Genomic DNA, 20,431 nt, shown 5'->3' on the forward strand with positions numbered 1-20,431 from the left:
AAAAAATACAGTAATTATAAACACAGTAATTAACTCCAGGAAAATAAAACTAAAAAAAAAAAAAAAGAAGAACATAATCATGGTATATGGGACCTCAGAGGTGACAAATATTTACATATTAAAAAAAAAAAAAGTAAACACTGATTCAGCCAGAAGTTGTATCAAAACCATATTGGCAGGAGGGTGGGAAGGACAAGTATATACAAGATAGTGTGTGTGCGTGGGGCAAACAGTATAATACCACTCTTCATTTTCCCTAACAGGAAGTACCACATATATTATCGAAAATTGTGGAGCAAGGTAGTAAGATAAAAAAACAGAGTAAGCATGAAATAAGTTAAAAACTGTCTCTCAGGTGTGTGAATAGAGAAACGGGACAGGGAAGATGCAGGTAGGGAAGTGATGTTTTTATTATGTGCCTTCTTAAATGAATCTTTTAAAATTTTATACATATATTATTCAATAAAAATAAAATTTTAATTTGAAAATTCTCCTGTAAAATTTAATTCTGATAAAATAAGGAAAAAGAGTAAAAACTATATCATCACAATCTCAAAGTTCAGATTACAAGTTTCAACAGAATTTTCTTCTTTCAAAGTTAAAAGAGTACAAAGCCTTATAAGCGCAGTATAAGCAATACTAGATTCAGGACAGTGGTTCTTAAACGCACTTCAGCCACAGATTTAAAACCTGCTAAATTGTTACAGTATTCTGCTTCATAAATGAATTCATTATATTCTCGAGTAGGAGTCTCTATATGGTCTATCTAAAATTAAATTCTGTTCAGTAACTGAGAATTCTCAAATTCAAGCAAGATGGCTTGTCATATATACATATCATTCTGTATTGTGCAGCACACGTACTTAGGAGTAGTTTCTTGCCTTTCTTCTGTCCTGGCCGTATAAATCTTCAGATGCTTTTAAGTCTCACAATAGAATTCCATTTTCTTCTTCTAACTCCTTGCCAAAGTTTATAGAGAGGTTAATTTATGTCTTGGTAGAATGAATTATTTTATTATTATAGGAAATGATGCCCCAAATACTATATTTTTACTTAAAAATTATATATGACAAAGTATTTCTAAGTTCTACAATGAAAAGTCAGTGGCAGTAAGTTATAATTTTTTTTTTAGTTATACATTTTAGATCTGATAAATACCAAGTTAGCAATGCTGATAAAGGAATCACTTCTTCTTCTTCTCTCAGGAGGCACATTCCCCCTTAAGGACCATTTCCTATTTTATTCTAGTCCATATACTCAATTTTTCACAACCAAACCATTTCCATGTTCTTATTCACACTGTCTAAAAGGATTGTGTAGAAAAACAGTACTTATTTATATTTAAGGGCATTTTCTAAGGTCACTGTTCTAACACTAGGAGTTTGAATTTTTACGGATCATCATCATCTTTTCATACATTCAACAAGTATTACTAATTACTGGATTGGTTGGTGGTCAGGATTCAAAGACAGGCAACTCACGTTTGTGACCCTCAATAAGCTGAAAATCTAACAGAACAAACAAACAAAAACCAGTTATGTCGGGTCGATTTCAACTCATGGCAATCCCGTATATGTCAGAGTAGAACCATATGCGCCATGGGTTTTCAATGGCTGATTTTTCAGAAGTAGATCATCAGGCATTTCTTCCAAGGTACCTCTGGATGGACCCTGCAGTTAGCAGCCAAGCACGATAACTGTATACATCACCCAAGGACTCCTAAAATCTAACAGAGAAACTAAACACCACAGTAAAATGTCAAACAAGGTAACAGCAGCAGCAGTAAAGTTCAAACCTGGGAGCCTATTGCTAACTACAAAATCCCTAAACCAACCCAAAACTAAGAGGGCCCAGGGAAAAGACCATTCACTGAGGGTTACTCTAGTTCACGACCCCTATTATTAATTTCCCCAGGGTTCGTTCAGATGCTATTAAAGAATGAAGAAGTAGTTGCACAGATAAGTGCAAACCTCAAAAGGAAAAAGCAATGCCTTCTAGAGTATGAAAAAGGGCTAGGACAGAAACTGTCTTCTGCCACACAGAGCTCAGTATCTGAAGTCACTGAGCATTATGTTCTTGAGCACTTAAAAAGGCTATGTTGAGGTATTTTAATAAATTCTTTTAAAGCAGTCAATGCCTTTGTGACTGAGGGTATTGGAGATAGGAGGGAACACATCTATGCAGGTTAAGCAAACACACAGAAAGCTATCTTCTCCAACTGATGATGTTATATCATTCATAAAAAAGACAACCTTGAAGGAAGCACACAGAAAAGGGCAATGAATATTAACTGTTTTCAATAAACGGCAGAGAGTAAAACATGGAGTGTGAAAACCATCAGAAACATTAGATTACTGTGCTAGATGTTTCAGATAAGCAAATCTGAACGTTGGAAAGCTGAAATACTGCCTCAATGTAGTCATCAGAAATAAACACCTGAATCTTCTTTTGGCTTTACATTTTTAAGTTCTTCTTGTGTTGTTGTTCTCATGTGAATTAGTTAATGGCAGTGATGATGTTACATATATAACTCACCTGAGTGAAAAATGAACCGAACCAAAGAACATGGCTGACAGTTACCTTGAATATACTAAACAAAACCTCTACCTTCTAACAAAATGTAGTTTCTTCCAGTACATTTCCCTTTACAAAGATTTTTTCCACTGTAACAACACACACACACACAAATTCGTCTATGCCAAAGTATGATCCTATGCCATCCTGGTATCTTTAACAGTGTTAACTGGGTACTTTGAAATTATTACTAAATACAGTTAAAATTAGTACATAATATCAATATTTAAAACCTGAATTGAGATCACAAGCAAGGATGTAAGAAGAAAAGAGTAGGTAAAACAAAATGATTGTGACAAATAATCATTAGTGATTTTTAAAGAAATAAAAAAAAAAATGCAGCTACAAGGGAGCATGTACAAACTAATAAAGGATTTCAAAACAAAAGCTTAGTACAAAAATATATTTGAGTGTATTTTAAATGCCTAAAAGGGAGACAGATATTTTAAACAGCATCAAATAATAAAGATGACAGGAAACAGTTGTGTTTCTATTCAAATCGGCATTTTTCCACAATGGCAAAGGCACAATTGAGTAACAATCCAATGGAAAGAGCAACGTTATAAAGACTAGGATGGCGGAGGGTTAAAGCAGTTTTCTATTCTATTTTCTGTAACTAAACAGCTGATTCTTACGTTGGCTTTATAGTAATAAAGTGTTTTGTTCTTGTTCTTGCGTTTATTACTTTAATGGTAGTGATGATGTTACGTATGTAACTTGCCTGAATGAGAAATGAAAGGAACAGAACCAAAAGGGTCTTCTGGAGGATGATTATGTGGAGCAGAAAGTGGGTCTACATTCTTATCTGAGGATGCTCTCTCCTCGAGCCTGTCTGCAAAAATAAGATGAAACAAAACAAAAAATAAAATAAAATAAAAACAAAATGGTCCTTAACTTAAAAAAAAAAAAAAAAAGTGATACACAGCATAAATGAAAGTGAAAAACACAACAGCCTTTTTAAAAAATACAGCTTTTAGGGAGCCGTCCTGAGTTTAATGTACATTTGTTGCAACACAGTAAATTTAACAATATAATCTCAGTACTAGGTTTCACGAAATAAACACAATTAACCCAATAAATAACTTAGTCTGATTCTTTAAAATACCAATTGTCTTCAACTTGTAATATCCTGGAACTGAACTTATCCCAGCTTACTAACCAGAGTCATATTGGCCAGATTTTCTCCAAAAATGCACATAGGAATATTGCAAAACATTATGAAGTGGTCAATCATTCATAAAGTAGGCAAATTAAATTCTATTTAACAATAGCAAAAAATAATTCACTATACTTTAATTTATTGTTCATTTTTCATATTAATTTGTAATTACTATCAAAACATTAACACACAAAGATACAATGATATAGATATTCCTCTGCTAGACTGAAAGTCTTAATAACAGAGTTGATTCATTCATCCAACAAATATTTGAGCACCCTGTGTGTGCCAGGCACTGTTCTAGGGACTTGGATATAACATCTAACAAAACAAAAACCCGTGCTAGCATTGAAAAATAACAACAAGCTCTGAGCATAATAAGAAATTTACACAGCTATAAAAAAAAATGTAACACAGGGTAAGGGAACTAGGGGAAGCACGGGTTGCAGTAATAAACAGGGTGACTCCAATATTTACAAGGCGAGATTTGAGGAAAGTCTTGAAAGAGGTGGAGGGGTGGGTATCTGGGAGTAAAGGTTCTAAGGCAAGGAACAGGTCTGGTGTGTTTAAGGTACAGTTGATGTACCCTAGTTTCCTAGTAACCATCTTTTCCCTGCTCGTAAATTCTGCGCATAAAAAAAAAAAAAACATTTGCCACTGAGTGAATCCCAACTCAAGGCGACCCCATATGTGTCAGAGTAGAACTGTGCTCCACAGGGTTCTCAATGGCTGAATTTTCAGAAGTAGGTCACCAGTGGACTCAAACCTCCAACCTTTTGATTACCAGTCGAGCGTGTTAGCTGCTTGCAACATCCAGGGATGCCAGTTCATATTTTTTGTTGTTGTTAGTTGCCATTGAATCAAGTCCAACTCATGGTGACCCCATGTATTACAGAGCAGAACTGCTCCATAGGGTTTTCTTGGCTGTAATCGTAACAGAAGCAGGTCTCTAGGACTTTTCTTCTGCAGTCCCATTGGATAGGTTCAAACAGTCAAGCTTTAGGTTAGCAGTCAAGTGCAAACCATTTGAGCCACCTAAGGGCCTTTCGTATTTATGATAACTTATATTCATGACTTCTATCAATAAACTGTTGGGTTCAATTGTGTTCTAAGAGATTTCAGGGTGAAAGCAGGGGAAATCCAAGTATAATTGGAATTCTCTAAAAATGACTCATTAACTTCAGGGTGGAGAACAACAAAGCCCCCAAGTTAAAGCAGCATCTCCTAGGACTATGCTTCTCAAACTTTAATGTGGATTCCAATCACCTGGGGGCTTTGTGAAAGGCAGATTCTGAATGAGTGAGACTAGGATGGGTCCTCAGATTTTGCACTTCAACAAGCTCCCAAGTGATGCTGATACTGCCTGTCCAGCAACCACGCTCTTGAGAAGGCAAGGCCCTGAGTCTATAACACCCTGAATATACTTAATTACTCCCTGGGGACATCAATTAAAAAAAAAACATTTAGGACAATGAATTATCAGCTTTTATGGTTAAGATCATGACAACCAAATGAAACTTTGAGTTGCTTAAAATTTTGCTTAAGAAAATTTCACTGAAACGTTAAATAACTATTTTGTTGAGGCAATGATGTTGAGTTACTGAACACATCTGACAATGATACAAACAACTTCCAAAACTTAAGTGCTACTTTTCAAATCCAATACTACAATGGATAACAACAAAATTTTATTTTAGGTATTATTTTTCAAGAAACTACCTGTATCATTAATTTAGGAAATCAGTATCCTATCAGTAACAAATAATCACTGTCCATTAAAGTTTTCACGTTTTGCTTTTCAACATCTATTAAAGAGTAGTTAGTCTCTTATTGCATCTTTCCAAAAAAAGTAAAGTTGGAGAATAATTTATATAATAAGGAGCCCCTAACTTATTGTGGTGGGTAGCCAATCACTCCTTAAGAAGGCGGCAGAGACTCTCTGTCATAGGTGGAGAAAACCTGCAGTTACCTATTTTATCAGGTCCTAAATGCGTTTATAGAGTAATACCAGGGGTTAGTCCTCATATCAAAGTCCTGACCTACCCTCATCCTTTCTCCATCTCCCAAATTCCAGTGTTCAAAATGGTGAGGATAAAGTAAAGAGGGAGTAGGAAAGAAGGACAAATGGAAAAGACTGTCTTTCAGAATGACAGCCACAGCATATCAATATCCAAGAACCGTCAGTCTTTTAAATCAAGACAAAGAGTGTGTAGATACTTAGGTCAGAACTAGAGATCCTGGATAGTGAAACAGTTAACACGTGGCTGCTAACTGAAAGGCTGGTTGTTTGAGTCCACTCACAGGCACCTCAGAATGATCTACTATCCAAAAATTATCCACTGGAAACCCTATGGAGCACAGTTCTATTCTGACACACATGGGAACCATGAGTCAGAACTGACTCGATGGCAACTGGTTCTGGTTTAGGTCTGATTGGAACCACACTTCCCTTCCCAGAGCATCTGCATCGTAAGTAATAGGATGCCTATGTAAAATAACGATTACCTGGGCCCTACCAAAAACCTAATAAACCAGACTATCTGGGGAGCGGGAACCTGCATTTTAACATATTCTCCAAGTTTACACTACTGTACCAATGGTTCCCAGCTTATAAAACTTAAGTAATCACTAAGGTTAATTAAATTACCATGCATTAGTGTATTATTTTCATCCATCTATGGTAAATCCACAGTAAATGTATAAACAACACCATGTAGTTACGGTACCAAAACCAAATCCATTGCCATCAAGTTGATTCCGACTCATAGTGACCCTATAGGGCAGAGTATAACTGCCCCATAGGGTTTCCACAGCTGCAATCTTTCACAAGCAGATTGCCACATCTTTCTCCCATGCAGCAGCTGGTGGATTCGAACCACAGACCCTTTGGTTAGCAGCCAAGCACTTAACTACTGTGCCACCAGGGCTCCTGTAGTTGAAGTAAGTGTACAAATATTGTATTTTCGATAGGGATCCCCATAACTAAAGATATGGGAGACACTGTTCTATGCAAAGCTCATTTATCCAATTATTTCAAAACAGGAATCAGAATAAATTCAGTATAAAATGAGTCATGTTCTCATTGTTCTTCAAAACATAGTATTAATTTTTAATGGAGGACTTTAAAAAAATCATTTAGATTTTCCAGAGTTCTCATGATAATCTGGGTCCCACAGCAAAAAATACAAAATAAATACACATATTAATCTTTTAAATGATAGATTTTCTATAAATAAAAACTACTGAAGTGGTAGAAAGGGCTACTTTTCAAAATACATAGTCATCCCTAAAATGCATTTAAGTGACATTTTCACATAATTGGTTTTTTTAGCACAAAGCTGGAACAAAACTTGGTCCAATATAATAAACTTACCTCCTCCTGCCTTGCCAAAAGGACTGTGTTGGTGGATAAATACAGTATCTTTTCAAGAATATTAACTGATACAGATGGCAAAATTACAAGGTTTTAAAATCCTAGAACCAAACTACATTCCACAGTATCAGAATATTAAAAATACATTTTAGTTTTTTAATTAAAAAGTAAATTTGGCAGCTTAAATGGATAATGATCTGTATCATTCAATGTTAACGAATAAAGTTTAAAAGTACAGTCCTCATATAATATCTTTCAAGTACTAATACACCTGAAGTTCTATTATTCTGCACTGAAGGAAAAATAATAGGTCTGAATGTTTTACAACGAGCTAATTACAGATATGGATGTTTATATATATATATTTTGTTCTATGGCTTCATAGAAAAGACAATACATTCAATGTCGTCTGCAAGGCAGCCACATTCTTTAGTGCTTTCTATCTTCTTTTTAGCTATTTTGCTATAATTTTAAACAGAAAAAAAAAATCCACTGGCCACAAGCAAGATATTCCATTAACAAATACTGCTTTTAATTAACATAAAAAGCTACAAAACTATTTAAGCAAATGCAAGTTAAAAATGTTCCCAAATACCTGTGTTCTAATTAATGTTGATTAAATGCTATGACAATTGGATTTCTAAAAGTTTACATACTAATCTAGATGTTTTGGTACAAAAGTCAATGAAAAAACAAGTTTAAATTTTAAAAAATATCACTGAGATAAGCTTTATTACTAATGTTTCATCTTGATTTAGTGTTTTGAACTTAAATAGTAATGGGTAAAAAAAAAGTCTATCATAAATAATTATTCAGTTACACCGAAAACAAAAAGAAAAAAAAAGACTTCAGTTTATATTATATGTTAAGCCTCTCTGCCCCTGGTATACGAAAGCTGGTTTTTAAAGGTCACCCAAAAAAAAGTGTGTGTTACCAATGATTAATATTTTGTAATTCTAGTGTCTATTATGATATTAAAAGTCCCTTCTGAATAACACACATAAGTTATTTCCTAGGCAGCATATCTTTTTCCTTTTTCTTTTCTTTTTTAAGAAAGAACCATATAGCATATTAAAAGTTAAACACCAAATGACAATGTATTTTCTGCACAATCATTACATGGGCAATGCCTATATTTTTAAGGGCCATACATAAAGATATTCAGTTTCTCACCAGAAAAGCATTTCATAAACCAACTATCAATTATTTTAGAAAGAACTGTGGAAAACTGCTGATAAATATCTGTGCTGAGACAAAAGGTACAAATATTCTATTTGAAGTTTCAAATGCATCAATAATTTATTCACTTTCAAAAGCCTGTTAGGGAGAGGGGAACCAACCAGTAATATCCAACCATCAATTTCCATTGCCCAGTTACTCTTCCACTAAAAAGTCAGGGTTCTAGAAGAAGTCTCTTGCCCACCAGTGTAATTTAGACCCTATCAAACAAACATTATTAAATACTTTATTGCTTGTGAGTAAAAAAAGTACTAAAGATGATGGAATGATTAAAGTAAAACCCTGGAGAAAATCTTTCTATACTATATTCTACATACTCTTCATTTCTTTATAAATTATATAAAAGGTATTTACCTTTTTTGAACACCATTATTATAACTATCGATTATTCAAGGAAAAAAAGACATTTTTCCTTCTCCTTCCTCACTGCCATCTGTCATTTCTGACGCCAATGTATTTGTCCATAAAACCCCTAAATTTTGTTTTTAAACTGCAAGTTGAGAAACCTCATAATTTAGATACAATTTTTAAATGTTGGTTAAAGGCCAACAGCCTCTTAAATCAGAGCCTAAAGATTACCACAGGACGTGAGGAAAATAGAAGTGGTGTTTATTTACTGCCTGCCCAGACTCTTTAAATATATTATTTAATTCTCCTGATAACCTTATGAGGTGGGCATCACCAGCCCCAATGGTTTAGTGACTTTAGTGAGATTTAAAAAAAAAAAAAAACCCATTGCCATCGAGTTGATTCTGACCCATAGTGACTCTATAGGGCTGAGTAGAACTGTCCCACAGGGTTTCCGAGGAAAGGCTGGTGAATTTGAACTGCTGACCTTCTGGTTAGCAGCCATAGCTCTGAACCTTTCTGCCACCAGAGCTCACAGCCTAGTTAAGTGGTACTGCCAGGGATCACAATTCATGCTTCCTAGCACCATGTGCTGATTTAAAGTGCCAGCCTTGTTAACAGTGATTTCAGTAGCTCAGGGACCATCTAGGCAGTTTTCCAAATGGCTGAAGTTGCTCCAAGTCTGACCTTCAGATAAAGCTCCTCCTGCACGTTCACTTAGAATTTAGTATCTTTCCATAATTAACACTGAAATGAAAACAGAATTCTGTAGGTACACACATGTATGCACACAAATTACACGTAACTGTTATCTGACCTTAAAGTTTGAAAGTAAATAGCTAGCGTAGAGTTTCACATGCTAAACCCGGTTTTTATGAAGATGTATCATGCCATTCTAGCCTATGCCATTGAAATAAAACAACTGGATGTTACTGCAAATTCCAGGGAGCTCAGAATAGCACATTTTTGGAAGAATACATTTTTATAAGTTACAAGAGAATATGATTACTTTATCCATCCCATGAATACTTCATCTATTCCACAAATTGATAAAAGAAAAGTCTAGGAAATCAATTACACAAGGAGTAAAAAATATTGATTTACTAAAACTCTTAGTTCCTATCCTGGTTAGAACACATAAAAATGAATATTCTAATTTTACCTTTTGCTTTTAAAATAATTCTATAAATTATAATGACTAGAATTACCCTCCCCTCAACTGTCTTCTATCACCTTCTGCAAGAGATACTTTCTTTTTTTGAAACCTTGTTTTGGGGGCCACACAACATAAATCCTAAGAAAAATGTCAAACAAAAAGAATTGTGGTTTAAAAAAAAATTTTTTTTAATAATAAGATGAAAGATTCGTTTTACTAAAGATAACAAATCTTTATTAAAAGCTCAGGACTCATTTTTATATCTCCAATTAATCATCAATTTTTCTTAATCATAATAACCAGTATGTAAAATACAAATTCAAATCCCAAATAACTATTCTTACATGAATTTGGGGCATTTATAAGTTTTACATAAAATATATACCAATTTGGAACAAAGCTTTTCATTGAATAAATGTTTTCATAAAGCCAGTTACCTAAAATAGAAGCTAGGAACCATGAACTGGGGACTATTATGACCTTTTCACATGCAAAAGAGGAAAGTGGGAGGATCTACACCTCTCCACACACACACACACACAAGCCTCTAAACTAAAAAAAATCCATAGCCACGGAATCAAAATTGACTCACACAACCCTATACGACAGAGTAAAACTGCCCCATAGGGTTTCCAAGGAACAGCTGGTAGATTCAAACTATCGACCTTTTGGTTAGCAGCTGAGCTCTTATCCAGTGTGCCACCAGGGCTCCCAAAAGCCTCTAAAACCAAAATTAAGCCTGTTGCCGTTGAGTCGATTCCGACTCACAGGGAACTTATAAGACAGGGTAGAACTGCCTCATGGAGTTTCCAAGGAGCAGCTGGTGGATTCGAACTGCTGACCTTTTGGTTAGCAACCATAACTCTTAACCACTACGCCACCAGGGTTTCCCCCAAACCCCCTAATACCTGAAAATCACCTAAATAACTGTAGAAGTGAGCTTTTTGCTCCTATTTTGCAACCTCGTCTGAACATGCCACATCCTTCTTCCAAAAAAGAGCTTTTCTGAAATACAGATGGCGAGGTTGACATACGTATATATGTGTGTGTATATATACATACACACACACATATATACGTACACGCACATATATGTACACACATATATATTCGGTAGTTTAAGAAAAGGCAATGATTACAAGTAAAAACATTTGATTGAAAGTGGAAAAGAATTTATTTAACTTTTGCCATGTCAGGACAACAAACCAGCCCCTTTATGTGGCCACTCATTAAAAGGGCTTTACAAAACATTAACATAATGTAGCAGCCCAGTGTTCTCTCTCAGGCATTTTGAAAGGGCATCTCAGACTCACAATATCTTGTATTGAGCGTACAAGAAAACAGCACTACAAAATAACTAGTAAGGCAAAATACCAATGTTTCCCTTTTTATTTGAACATGTTTTGGAGATATTCTGAATTTAACATTCATAGTTATGCAATATTTAAGTGTTAGGATATCAGCAAACTATCAGCAATCTTGGGTTTAACAGCTACTATCAAGCAGTTGATTTCTAATGCAAACAACATAGTTTGATAGTTTATGTAAAAGAGGGTGGCCTGAATTTTGCCCTCAAATGCACAAAAAGAGCTTTCTATACACCACCTCAAAGTAGTCTTTGGCCTTGCTGAATTATTATAGTTGTTACTTTACTGTGAAGCAAAATAAGCCTTCAAGTGTCCCTTACTTGATCTCAGAAGGTCAAATTCTCTGTCCAAGAGTTCCTCTTCTGTTAACTTGGAGAAATTATCCTCTCCAAAAGGATTCCAACCTGACATATCAGGTGGGTTACTGATGTTCTTCTGATTTGCAAATTTTGTAACTGCCTCTTTATCAGCAACTGACCTACAGTAATAATTAAGAGAAAAAAAAAGTTAGCATTAAGAAAAATTAGTGCTCTAGTTCATACTTTATAAATGCTTAGAAAACCAGAGCTTTTCATATGGTAAAGATGGCAGATAATAGCACTGGATTTAGAGACAGACTACCTGGAATCTGAATCCCAGTACCTCTACAAGGTCACTAGCTATATACCTTGGGCAAGTTCCTTAACCTCTCTATGCCTCAGTTTCCTCATCTGTAAAACAAGAATAATGGCATCGACCTCATTGAGTTTGGGGCCAACTCAATGGCAGCTAACAACAAAAATCTCACAGAGTTATGGAGACAATTAAGGACTTAGTACATGTAAAGCAAAAAAGGAACAGTTTCTGGTTCAAAATACTCAGTACATATTACCTATTATTATCATAGCAAATGAGCCAAAATCACTGTTGAATAAGATGATTTTATATACTAGTTATGTTGAAGCACCACAATAGTTTCATTTTGACAAAGCCATTACCTTTATATAGCTACCAACAAAAAATGAACTGTTAGGATTGCTTTATGAACTACCGAAAGCTGAATAAGTGTTATATTGTATATAGCAAACTCTTCTTAGAACTTGAAGTACCTGTATATAGTCTGTAGCCTAGGATCACTGTTTCTGTGTAAGTTATCTTATAGGCCCCTTGTTTTTTAAGAGAAGATGAGAGTCTACAGGGGCTATTTAACATCAAAGTCCTTGGGAACTTCTCCCTCAACCCAGTCTGGAAAGACAGTTCAACAATGAGGTGATGTAAAACAGCTGTCAATTGCTTTAATAATTTAAATCCAAGTCCTCTAACATTGGTAATGGAGGGAAAATCTCTATGTGCAAAGAGGTGGCTCGATTCTGCAAACCTTGACTCATCCCATTAAATCTACCCTCCCCCTGGGAGCTCACTGGTATTGCTACAACAGGTCTTAAAAGGGAAGAGGGGGCAAAAGTTGTCCATTTAATCCCCTAGGTCAAGTCATTCAGTGCAGTTAAGTGAAGAATGCAATGCTTAAGCATTCATTGTAGGCTAGAGTATAACAGAGGAAAATAAACATAGTTGTTGGCCTACAAGCTGATAGTCTTGCTTAGTAAATATAACTTTGGTATCTTAACAATAAATATAAATCAGTTTAAAATCCACTCTAGGGATTCATCAAGAGCCAAGGTCTAAGCCTGCCTCAACGTGACAGAGTCCCATCTCTAATTCCAAAAGTACCTTTCAAAGACTTTCAGAGGCGTTGGAACACAGATCAGATAGGATAAAACTCAAAGAAAGATAGGTATTTCCCCTTCTGCCTGTCAATGATCCCCTTCAGAACTTTCTGACTCCCTATCTAAATCGCCCTCTTCCCATTCCTGGGATGAATTTATATGTTCTTGACAGACTATACTCTATGGGCTATTATCTTAACCTATAGTCTAAACAGGTTTTCAAATACAGATAATCCCCAGGTTATGAACATCCAAACTTACGAACAACTTGAACTTGCTCTTTCATGTTATGTAAATTTACCCTCACTTTGAAAAGACTGAATCACCCCTACTTGCAACAGATTCTTCATCATAATCACATTCACTTGCTTCATGTGCAGCTTTTAATTCATTGAAAAGGCTTCGAGCCTTTTCTGTCTCTAAAGTAAGGCTAAATAAGAACCATATGCACCTGTACCAACTTAGCCTACAAATTTTGACCTAAAGACACAGTTAGGCACGGGTCTCATTCATAACGCAGGGACTGCCAGTATGTCTACAAGTTCTTTGGCACTCCTTCCTTCAAAAGGTGGAACCTAATTCCCCTGCCCTTGAATGTGGGCTACATCTATTGCCTTACTTCTAACAAACAGAATATGGCAGAAGTGCCAGAGTATAACTTCTGAGACTAGGTCATAAATTACAAGGAAAGGAAAAGGTAATAACTAATTACTCTAAGATTACATAGAAAAGAAACTAATTAATCAAGATCGTAACTTTTTCCATCTCTGTAAAGGAACTAGCTGGTTTCTTACCTTCTTTTACTCATATATCCCTTAGGCTTAGAGTCAAACCGTTAGCACCAATTCTCATCTTATACTGACTCAGTCGCCAACAGGAAGTTTCACAGTCACCTTTTTAAATTGTTACAGAAGATATTATACTTAACATATAATTCTTGATAAAGATCAATATTAAAAAAGAACAATAGTATTAAGTGAAGTAGCACTGAGGCACTGAGACTGGAGCAGTGTTCCTGTGGGGATTTCCGTGTTCCTGACCTCTAGTGGTCAAATGTGTAATTGTTTCTACCCACCTGACCATCACCCCTTTCCTGGTCAATCCTGCATAATTTTACAAGAGCAGTGTAAAACAAGTCTTTATACATTTTCACAGATAATCAACCCAGTATTTCCCAAAGTGATGTATGAAAGATGATTTTTATTTTAATAGTTACAGAGAAATTAGAAAAAAATACTTATCTAACATGTATCATACCTATGATTTCATGAATAGTAAAACACTAAAGATAAGGTTAAAACATGCAGTGCTGTGGTGAGTTACAGGTGTCAGCACCTTGTATGCCCATGTTTGCCTCCATTCTTTGGAAATGCATCTTCCTTTATAATTAATCAGACATTTAAACAGTACATATGCTATGGTGCACTAGTATGAATTCTCTCCACAAGATTTCAAATTCATCATTCCATTCTTATCAGTGACACTTCACTTCCACAAGTTGATAATTCTTTAAAATACAAAGCATTCATATGTATATATGCTGTAACGGAGAAGACGAGTTTCTCTTATACTTTCCAACTATACACACCAAATTGAATTGATATTCTTGATGCTAGCTAACATCAAACATAAAAAACCAATCATCTAATTAATACCATAGCTTCATCAGTATCTTTAACTGAAGAATATTGAGCAGAATATCCTACTTTTAATGATGCATAAAACTATTCCATTCTTATCATTGGGGTTTATTTTTAGGCATGCCTTTTCTGATCAATTTATCAGATTACTATTGTTATTTCACACTTTATATTTTAGTGGTTTCAGTTTTTCTTTAATCTATCATATTATTCATTCTAATTTTATTATTTAGAATAGTGCTGTGAATTTATTCAAGAAAAAAAACTCTACAAAGGAAAAAGTGTCATGAGGGTAAAGCAACAAATTGAGACTGCAGTAGGCAAATGACAAGTGTCTAGCAATTACTGACCTGAACCTTTAAAGCAGTCTTTCTGATCATATGTCCCACTCATTCTCCACTTAAAACACACTTGTCCTAATTCACACACCTCAATTTTTACTCCCTCCTCCTTCCCTTCCTGCTGCTCTTTCTCTCTCGCTCACACATATACCACACACACACACACACACACACACGAAGCTGGGAGATGTTCTAGAGCAAACTGCAAACTTTAATCATCTCTTAAGATGCAGAGTGCCAAAGATTAGACAAGCCCATAAAACAAATGATAATACATGTAGCTCAACCATGTATAAGATACAGAATGGGCACACCAGCCCAGGGGCAAGGAAGAGAAGGCAGGAGGGACAGGAAAGCTGGACAAACGGAAATGGGGAGCCCAAGGTCAAGAAGGGGAGAGTGCTGACACGTCACAGAATTGGCAACGAATATCACAAAACATTATGTGTATTAACTGTTCAATAAGAAACTAACTTGCTCTGTAGACTTTCATCTAAAGCACAAAAAAAGATGTAAAATGTACATTAGCATGTTATAGGATCTAATAAGTGTGCCATTAATGAGACATGTTTATTTTAACTCAACATGTTCCAAACTTATTTAACCAAGAAATCATTTATTCTATTAATCTCCATGAGTTCTAGTTTTCTAAGACTTTGAGATACTAGAAATATGCTACTGAAGCTGTTGTTTCTCATGCCCAGCTCCTAGCCAAAGCCTCTAAACTCCTTTATCCAGTTAATGCTTCAAATCCTGAAACAGTGTTCTATGAGAACTTTAGTGTTCTAGTCAACAAAACTCCAACAGTTATTTCCTCCTAAGTATCTGTAAACATTAAGTATTTATAATGATCAACCTATTTTCAATTACAAGATCTGAAGCACTCATATCAAAGCTAAGTTTGTGAAAATTTCTATCCCAGCTTAATTTATAGTCCAAATGCTACATTAAAATATTCTGCACCTGTTTGAAATGGACCAAATTAAATTATGCAACCTTTATGAATAATATCAAACTAATTGAAAGTATTTACATATTAGCAGAAAAGGTTAAACTAACTTGCTTAAGAAGATTTTTTTTTTAACTAGTAAAGTAGCTTGTTAAGGTTTTGTTTCTATTTGTATTACAAAGACTGCCTTACCTTAGCCCTAAATCCTGCTGGATGTTGCTAAGCCATATCTGCAAATTGCAGTTAACAGAATTAACTGATGGGAATGCAAGACAGGACAGAGATGCACAGGGACCAGCAGAGACAATGAAGAGGAAAAGAGAGTGGGTTGTACAGAAAGATGGACTCTCTTTAAACTAATAAAGGAGCCACTTGGTGAGTTCACTCCACGATTCACTTCCACAATAATTTCTTTTGCCTTCATAGGAAAATACTTGCCTATTGGCACTGTAAGAGGAGTCGATAATGGTTCCAACCTGAGCTGGAAGTGATGAAGTGTAGGATACTAAGGCTGGTGAGAACTCTTGAGGGGAGGTAAGATACTCTGGTGATGCTTGTGGTTCTGACTGCTGATGTTGAGCTAGCATCTGCTGCTGCAAGAAAGCCTGCTGATACTGCTGCATCTGAAATAAGAAATGCCATTATACAAAACACTGCTCAAAGTCACTAAAGCACTGTCAGCACCCGAAAAACAATTTCTATCTGAAAGAGCAGCTCTGCTACTAGAGAAGTTCAGCAAAATAAAATAAATCTATTTAAGAAGCTGTGCAGCTAGGCTAATTTGGCAAGATTCAAAAATGCTCACTTAAATACTTTAAAAGACAATTGAGTAGTTTAAAATCAGTAGGATAGTGATAACTGTAAAAAAGGTCAAACTATTCTCTGAAGCAAATGCAATTTTCCTCTGGGTTTCTTTTTTATTTTACTCAATAGATATTTGCTGAATGAAAGATGCATATGACAAAAAATCATGGGTAGCAGATAATTTCCCTTCTATTATGAGTCGGTCAGTTATAATGTGCCAAAATCAGGTCCTGTAATTCAACCATATTTAAAGATGCTTGAAAAATATATGACTGACTTTGATAAAATGTATCCATTAACTTGCATTAACTATAAAGGATTTAGAATCATTAAATCATGAATAATACCATGCATACTGTTAATTCAAACAACAATATATAACTACATATAAATCTCTCAAAATTATGTATCACTTACCATTGCAGGGTACTGTGAGACAGCAGGTCGCTGCTGATACAGCGAATGCGTTAAAAGCTGCTGCTGAAGTACCTGCTGCTGCTGCTGCGCTGCCAGCTGATACTACAACGGCAAAAATAAACAAATCCATCAATATCTCTCATGCCTTTTTTGTGTTAGTTTTTTTTTTTTTTTTTTAAAGTATTGATCTTACCATAACAATGACTTGGGAAATTAGGAGTACAAACACCAATACAAAATAACTATAGTCAGTAAGTGATCATAACATAAATGCTTATTAAAATTGGTTTCAAAATTATCAATGAAACATGGAAAGAGATTCAACTAAAGCTATTTCCAGCACAGTTTAAGGATGTTTGGGAGAAATCTCAACTAATTCACCACCCTTTCCTAGTTAATAAAGATGCCTGAGGTGACTTGTGTCCAGTACAATACATCCCCACCCTCCCCTATCTTCCCTCATTGATATCTTCCGGCCATTTCATGTCACCACCTGCTTACTACCCTCCACTCTGGATCTAAAAGTCAAGATCAGAGAAGGGAGGTCCCCATGAGAAGTATCATGAATATAACTGGCTTGAAAATATTGCAGGAAATGATAAAAGGATGAAGGTAACAATGGTTACATTTAAAATAGTTTAGTGAAGCTAAAAATTTGCAGGTTCTAATGAGACAAAGGACAGAACAGAACTTTTCATTCTTCTCTATGTCTCTCCCAACTCTAGTTTTCCACCAACTCAAAAATGAACATCAAAAATAAAAACAAAAACCCATGACAATGCTACTTCTTTTTTGAAAAGCCCAGTATCACCTTTCCAACTAACATTATTAGTCTATATAACTGAACTCAAAATGCAACCTCAAACACATGATTCATCATGAGCTGTGGTGCTTATTCATGAAAGCTGAATGACCAGATGAACACTCTTTGCATCACAAAGCCATGACACAATCTATTTCAAAAGAGCATTCTTAAGCACATCACAGAATGCAAATTAGGTACATATTCTTGAAAAATCACTTAGGAAATTGGGCAAAATGTTTGCTTGAATCGAGTTCAGGGTATCCATGATTCAAAAAGAATTCACTGATATTCAATTGTTGCATGAATTGTACAACACTACTACTTTTCATATGGGAAACCCTGGTGGCACAGTGGTTAAGTGCTACGGCTGCTAATCAAAGGGTCGGCAGTTCGAGTCCGCCAGGTCCTCCTTGGAAACTCTATGGGGCAGTTCTACACTGTCCTATAGGGTCGCTATGAGTTGGAATCGACTCAACGGCACTGGGCTTGGGTTTTGGACTTTCCATATATAGAGTAACAAAAGAATTACCTGCTGCATATAAGCATCCTGAAGTAGCTGCTGCTGCTGCTGTTGCTGCTGGTGAGAATGACGAGGCTGTAAATGAAGTTGCTGCAATCTCCAATCTCCCTGTTGTAGCTGCTGAAGTACTCTATGCTGTTGTGGAGGCTGCTGAGGGGGGTCCTGACCCAGTAAAATTTCTGGGCCATGTCCAGGTCTCAGGGCTCCTAAAATAGGTTTCCAAAAACTTATATTATCATGATTTCAATAAAATGGCCAGATTCTGAAACACTCATTTGCACAATCATTTAACCAAGGCATTTATATCGCCCCTATTTTATAACATAGAAACTTTCACATGCATATACTTTAAAGCGATGCACCCAAATCGAAGAAGTAACTACATTATAAAAAACCCATTGCCATCCAGTCAATTCCAACTCACAGTGACCCTATAGGACAGAGTAGAACTGACCCATAAAGTTTCTAAAGAGCACCTGGTGGATTCGAACTGCCAACCTTTTGGTTAGCGGACATAGCTCTTAACCACTATGCTACCAGGGTTTCCAACTTAATTACAAGTACCCATAATAGTTACGGGAGCTCTGATGACACTGTGGTTACCAGCTTGGCTGCTAACTGAAAAGTCAGCAGTTTGAATCCACTAGCCACTCCTTGGAAACACTATGAGGCAGTTCTACTCTGTCCTATAGGGTCACTATGGGTCAGAATCGACTCAATGGTAATGGGTATTTTTTGAGGAGCCCTGGTGGTACAGTGGTTAAAAGCTCAGCTGCTGACCAAAAGGTTGGCTGTTCAAATCCACCACCACTTGCTCCTTGGAACCCTATGGGGCAATTCTACCCTACCCTCTAAGGCCACCATGAGTTGGAATTGACTTGACAGCATTCAGTTTTGTTCTTTTCAATAACACTTAGAAGTTCCTGAGTGGTGCAAACAGTTAATGCACTCAGCTGCTATCCAAAAGGTTAGAGGTTCAAGTCCACCCAGAGGCACCTCGAAAGAAATGCCTGGTGATCTACTTCTGAAAAAGCACTCATTGAAAACCCTATGGAGCACAATTTTATTCTAACACACATTGGTGTGGTTTTTTTGTTTTTTTTCTAATATTTAATTTTGTCAGCTACAACTCCAGACACCTCAAAATTTTAGAATTTACTTCACACTTCATCTCTCCATGAACATACCAGCCATGCGAATTTGTTCACATTTCTCATTATATCATGCACTTTCATAAGTCGGTCTTTGCTGATCTGATTCTGAAATTCTTCTTATTCTTTAAATTTTAACTCAAATCTCTCCTTCTGGTTCCTTACATTCTGCTTTGAACATATACGATTAATTGTTTATATGGCTATTTCCCAAAGAGGGACTCTAAGGGATAGAGCAATGGTGTAATCATCTGTTACAGCCCCAAAGAATCTTTTACATAAATGATGCTCAATAAGTGCTTACTACAGTAAGTCCACTAACATGGTCTCCTGGATAGATATTCATTAGCTGCTTAAATTTTACCCTAGGAAAATCCAGTGAAACAAGTTTTGAAATTAACTAAAATAAAACTAAGCTACATACAAGGTCAAAAATAGGAATGTAATACCCTATAATTCCTATATTCTCATCCAGTGACTTACCCACCCTGAGTTCAACTGCAAATGTACTATCTTAAGCGTAAAAAGGAGAAGGAGAATTCAAGGAAGCAGAGAAGAGTTTTTTCCATCAACGTTAATATCATCAACCCTCCCTGCCCCAAGCCTTAACTCCAACTCCTCTATGAAAATAGTTTTCTAAGATTCATTCTCTCTTCTAATTAAAAGAAAATACATGTTTACTTTAATTATTCTTGAAAATATTAGAAAGAAAATGAAAATCAAAATTCTATACAGGCACAATCACTATTAACCTTTTAAGCATACTTCCTTCCACTTAGAAGAGTATTAAAAAGTTAAGCTCCACAGAGATACATTCAACTCTTGGGGCAAATTGCAAAGCTAAATGTAGGAAGCAAGCAAGCAAACAAAAAACATTAAAGT

General features: G+C 35.7%; 1 protein-coding gene across 3 annotated transcripts in view; it reads right to left on the minus strand.

Moving 5' to 3' along the window:
• Window positions 1–20,431, minus strand: part of BMP2K (BMP2 inducible kinase) — a 141,608-nt gene that overhangs the window by 31,276 nt on the left and 89,901 nt on the right. For 2 of the 3 annotated variants that reach the window (XM_003414132.4, XM_023553331.2), the window contains exons 11-15: window positions 18,408–18,604; window positions 17,074–17,175; window positions 16,291–16,475; window positions 11,537–11,694; window positions 3,296–3,406 (exon numbers count right to left, since the gene is read on the minus strand). In XM_003414132.4, coding sequence (XP_003414180.1) covers window positions 3,296–3,406; window positions 11,537–11,694; window positions 16,291–16,475; window positions 17,074–17,175; window positions 18,408–18,604 — 753 coding nt within the window. The remainder of the gene's footprint in view (window positions 1–3,295; window positions 3,407–11,536; window positions 11,695–16,290; window positions 16,476–17,073; window positions 17,176–18,407; window positions 18,605–20,431) is intronic. The other variant, XM_023553330.2, reaches the window with a different exon arrangement.

This window comes from Loxodonta africana, chromosome 5, assembly GCF_030014295.1.
Source record: "Loxodonta africana isolate mLoxAfr1 chromosome 5, mLoxAfr1.hap2, whole genome shotgun sequence".
NCBI classification, from domain to species: domain Eukaryota; kingdom Metazoa; phylum Chordata; class Mammalia; order Proboscidea; family Elephantidae; genus Loxodonta; species Loxodonta africana.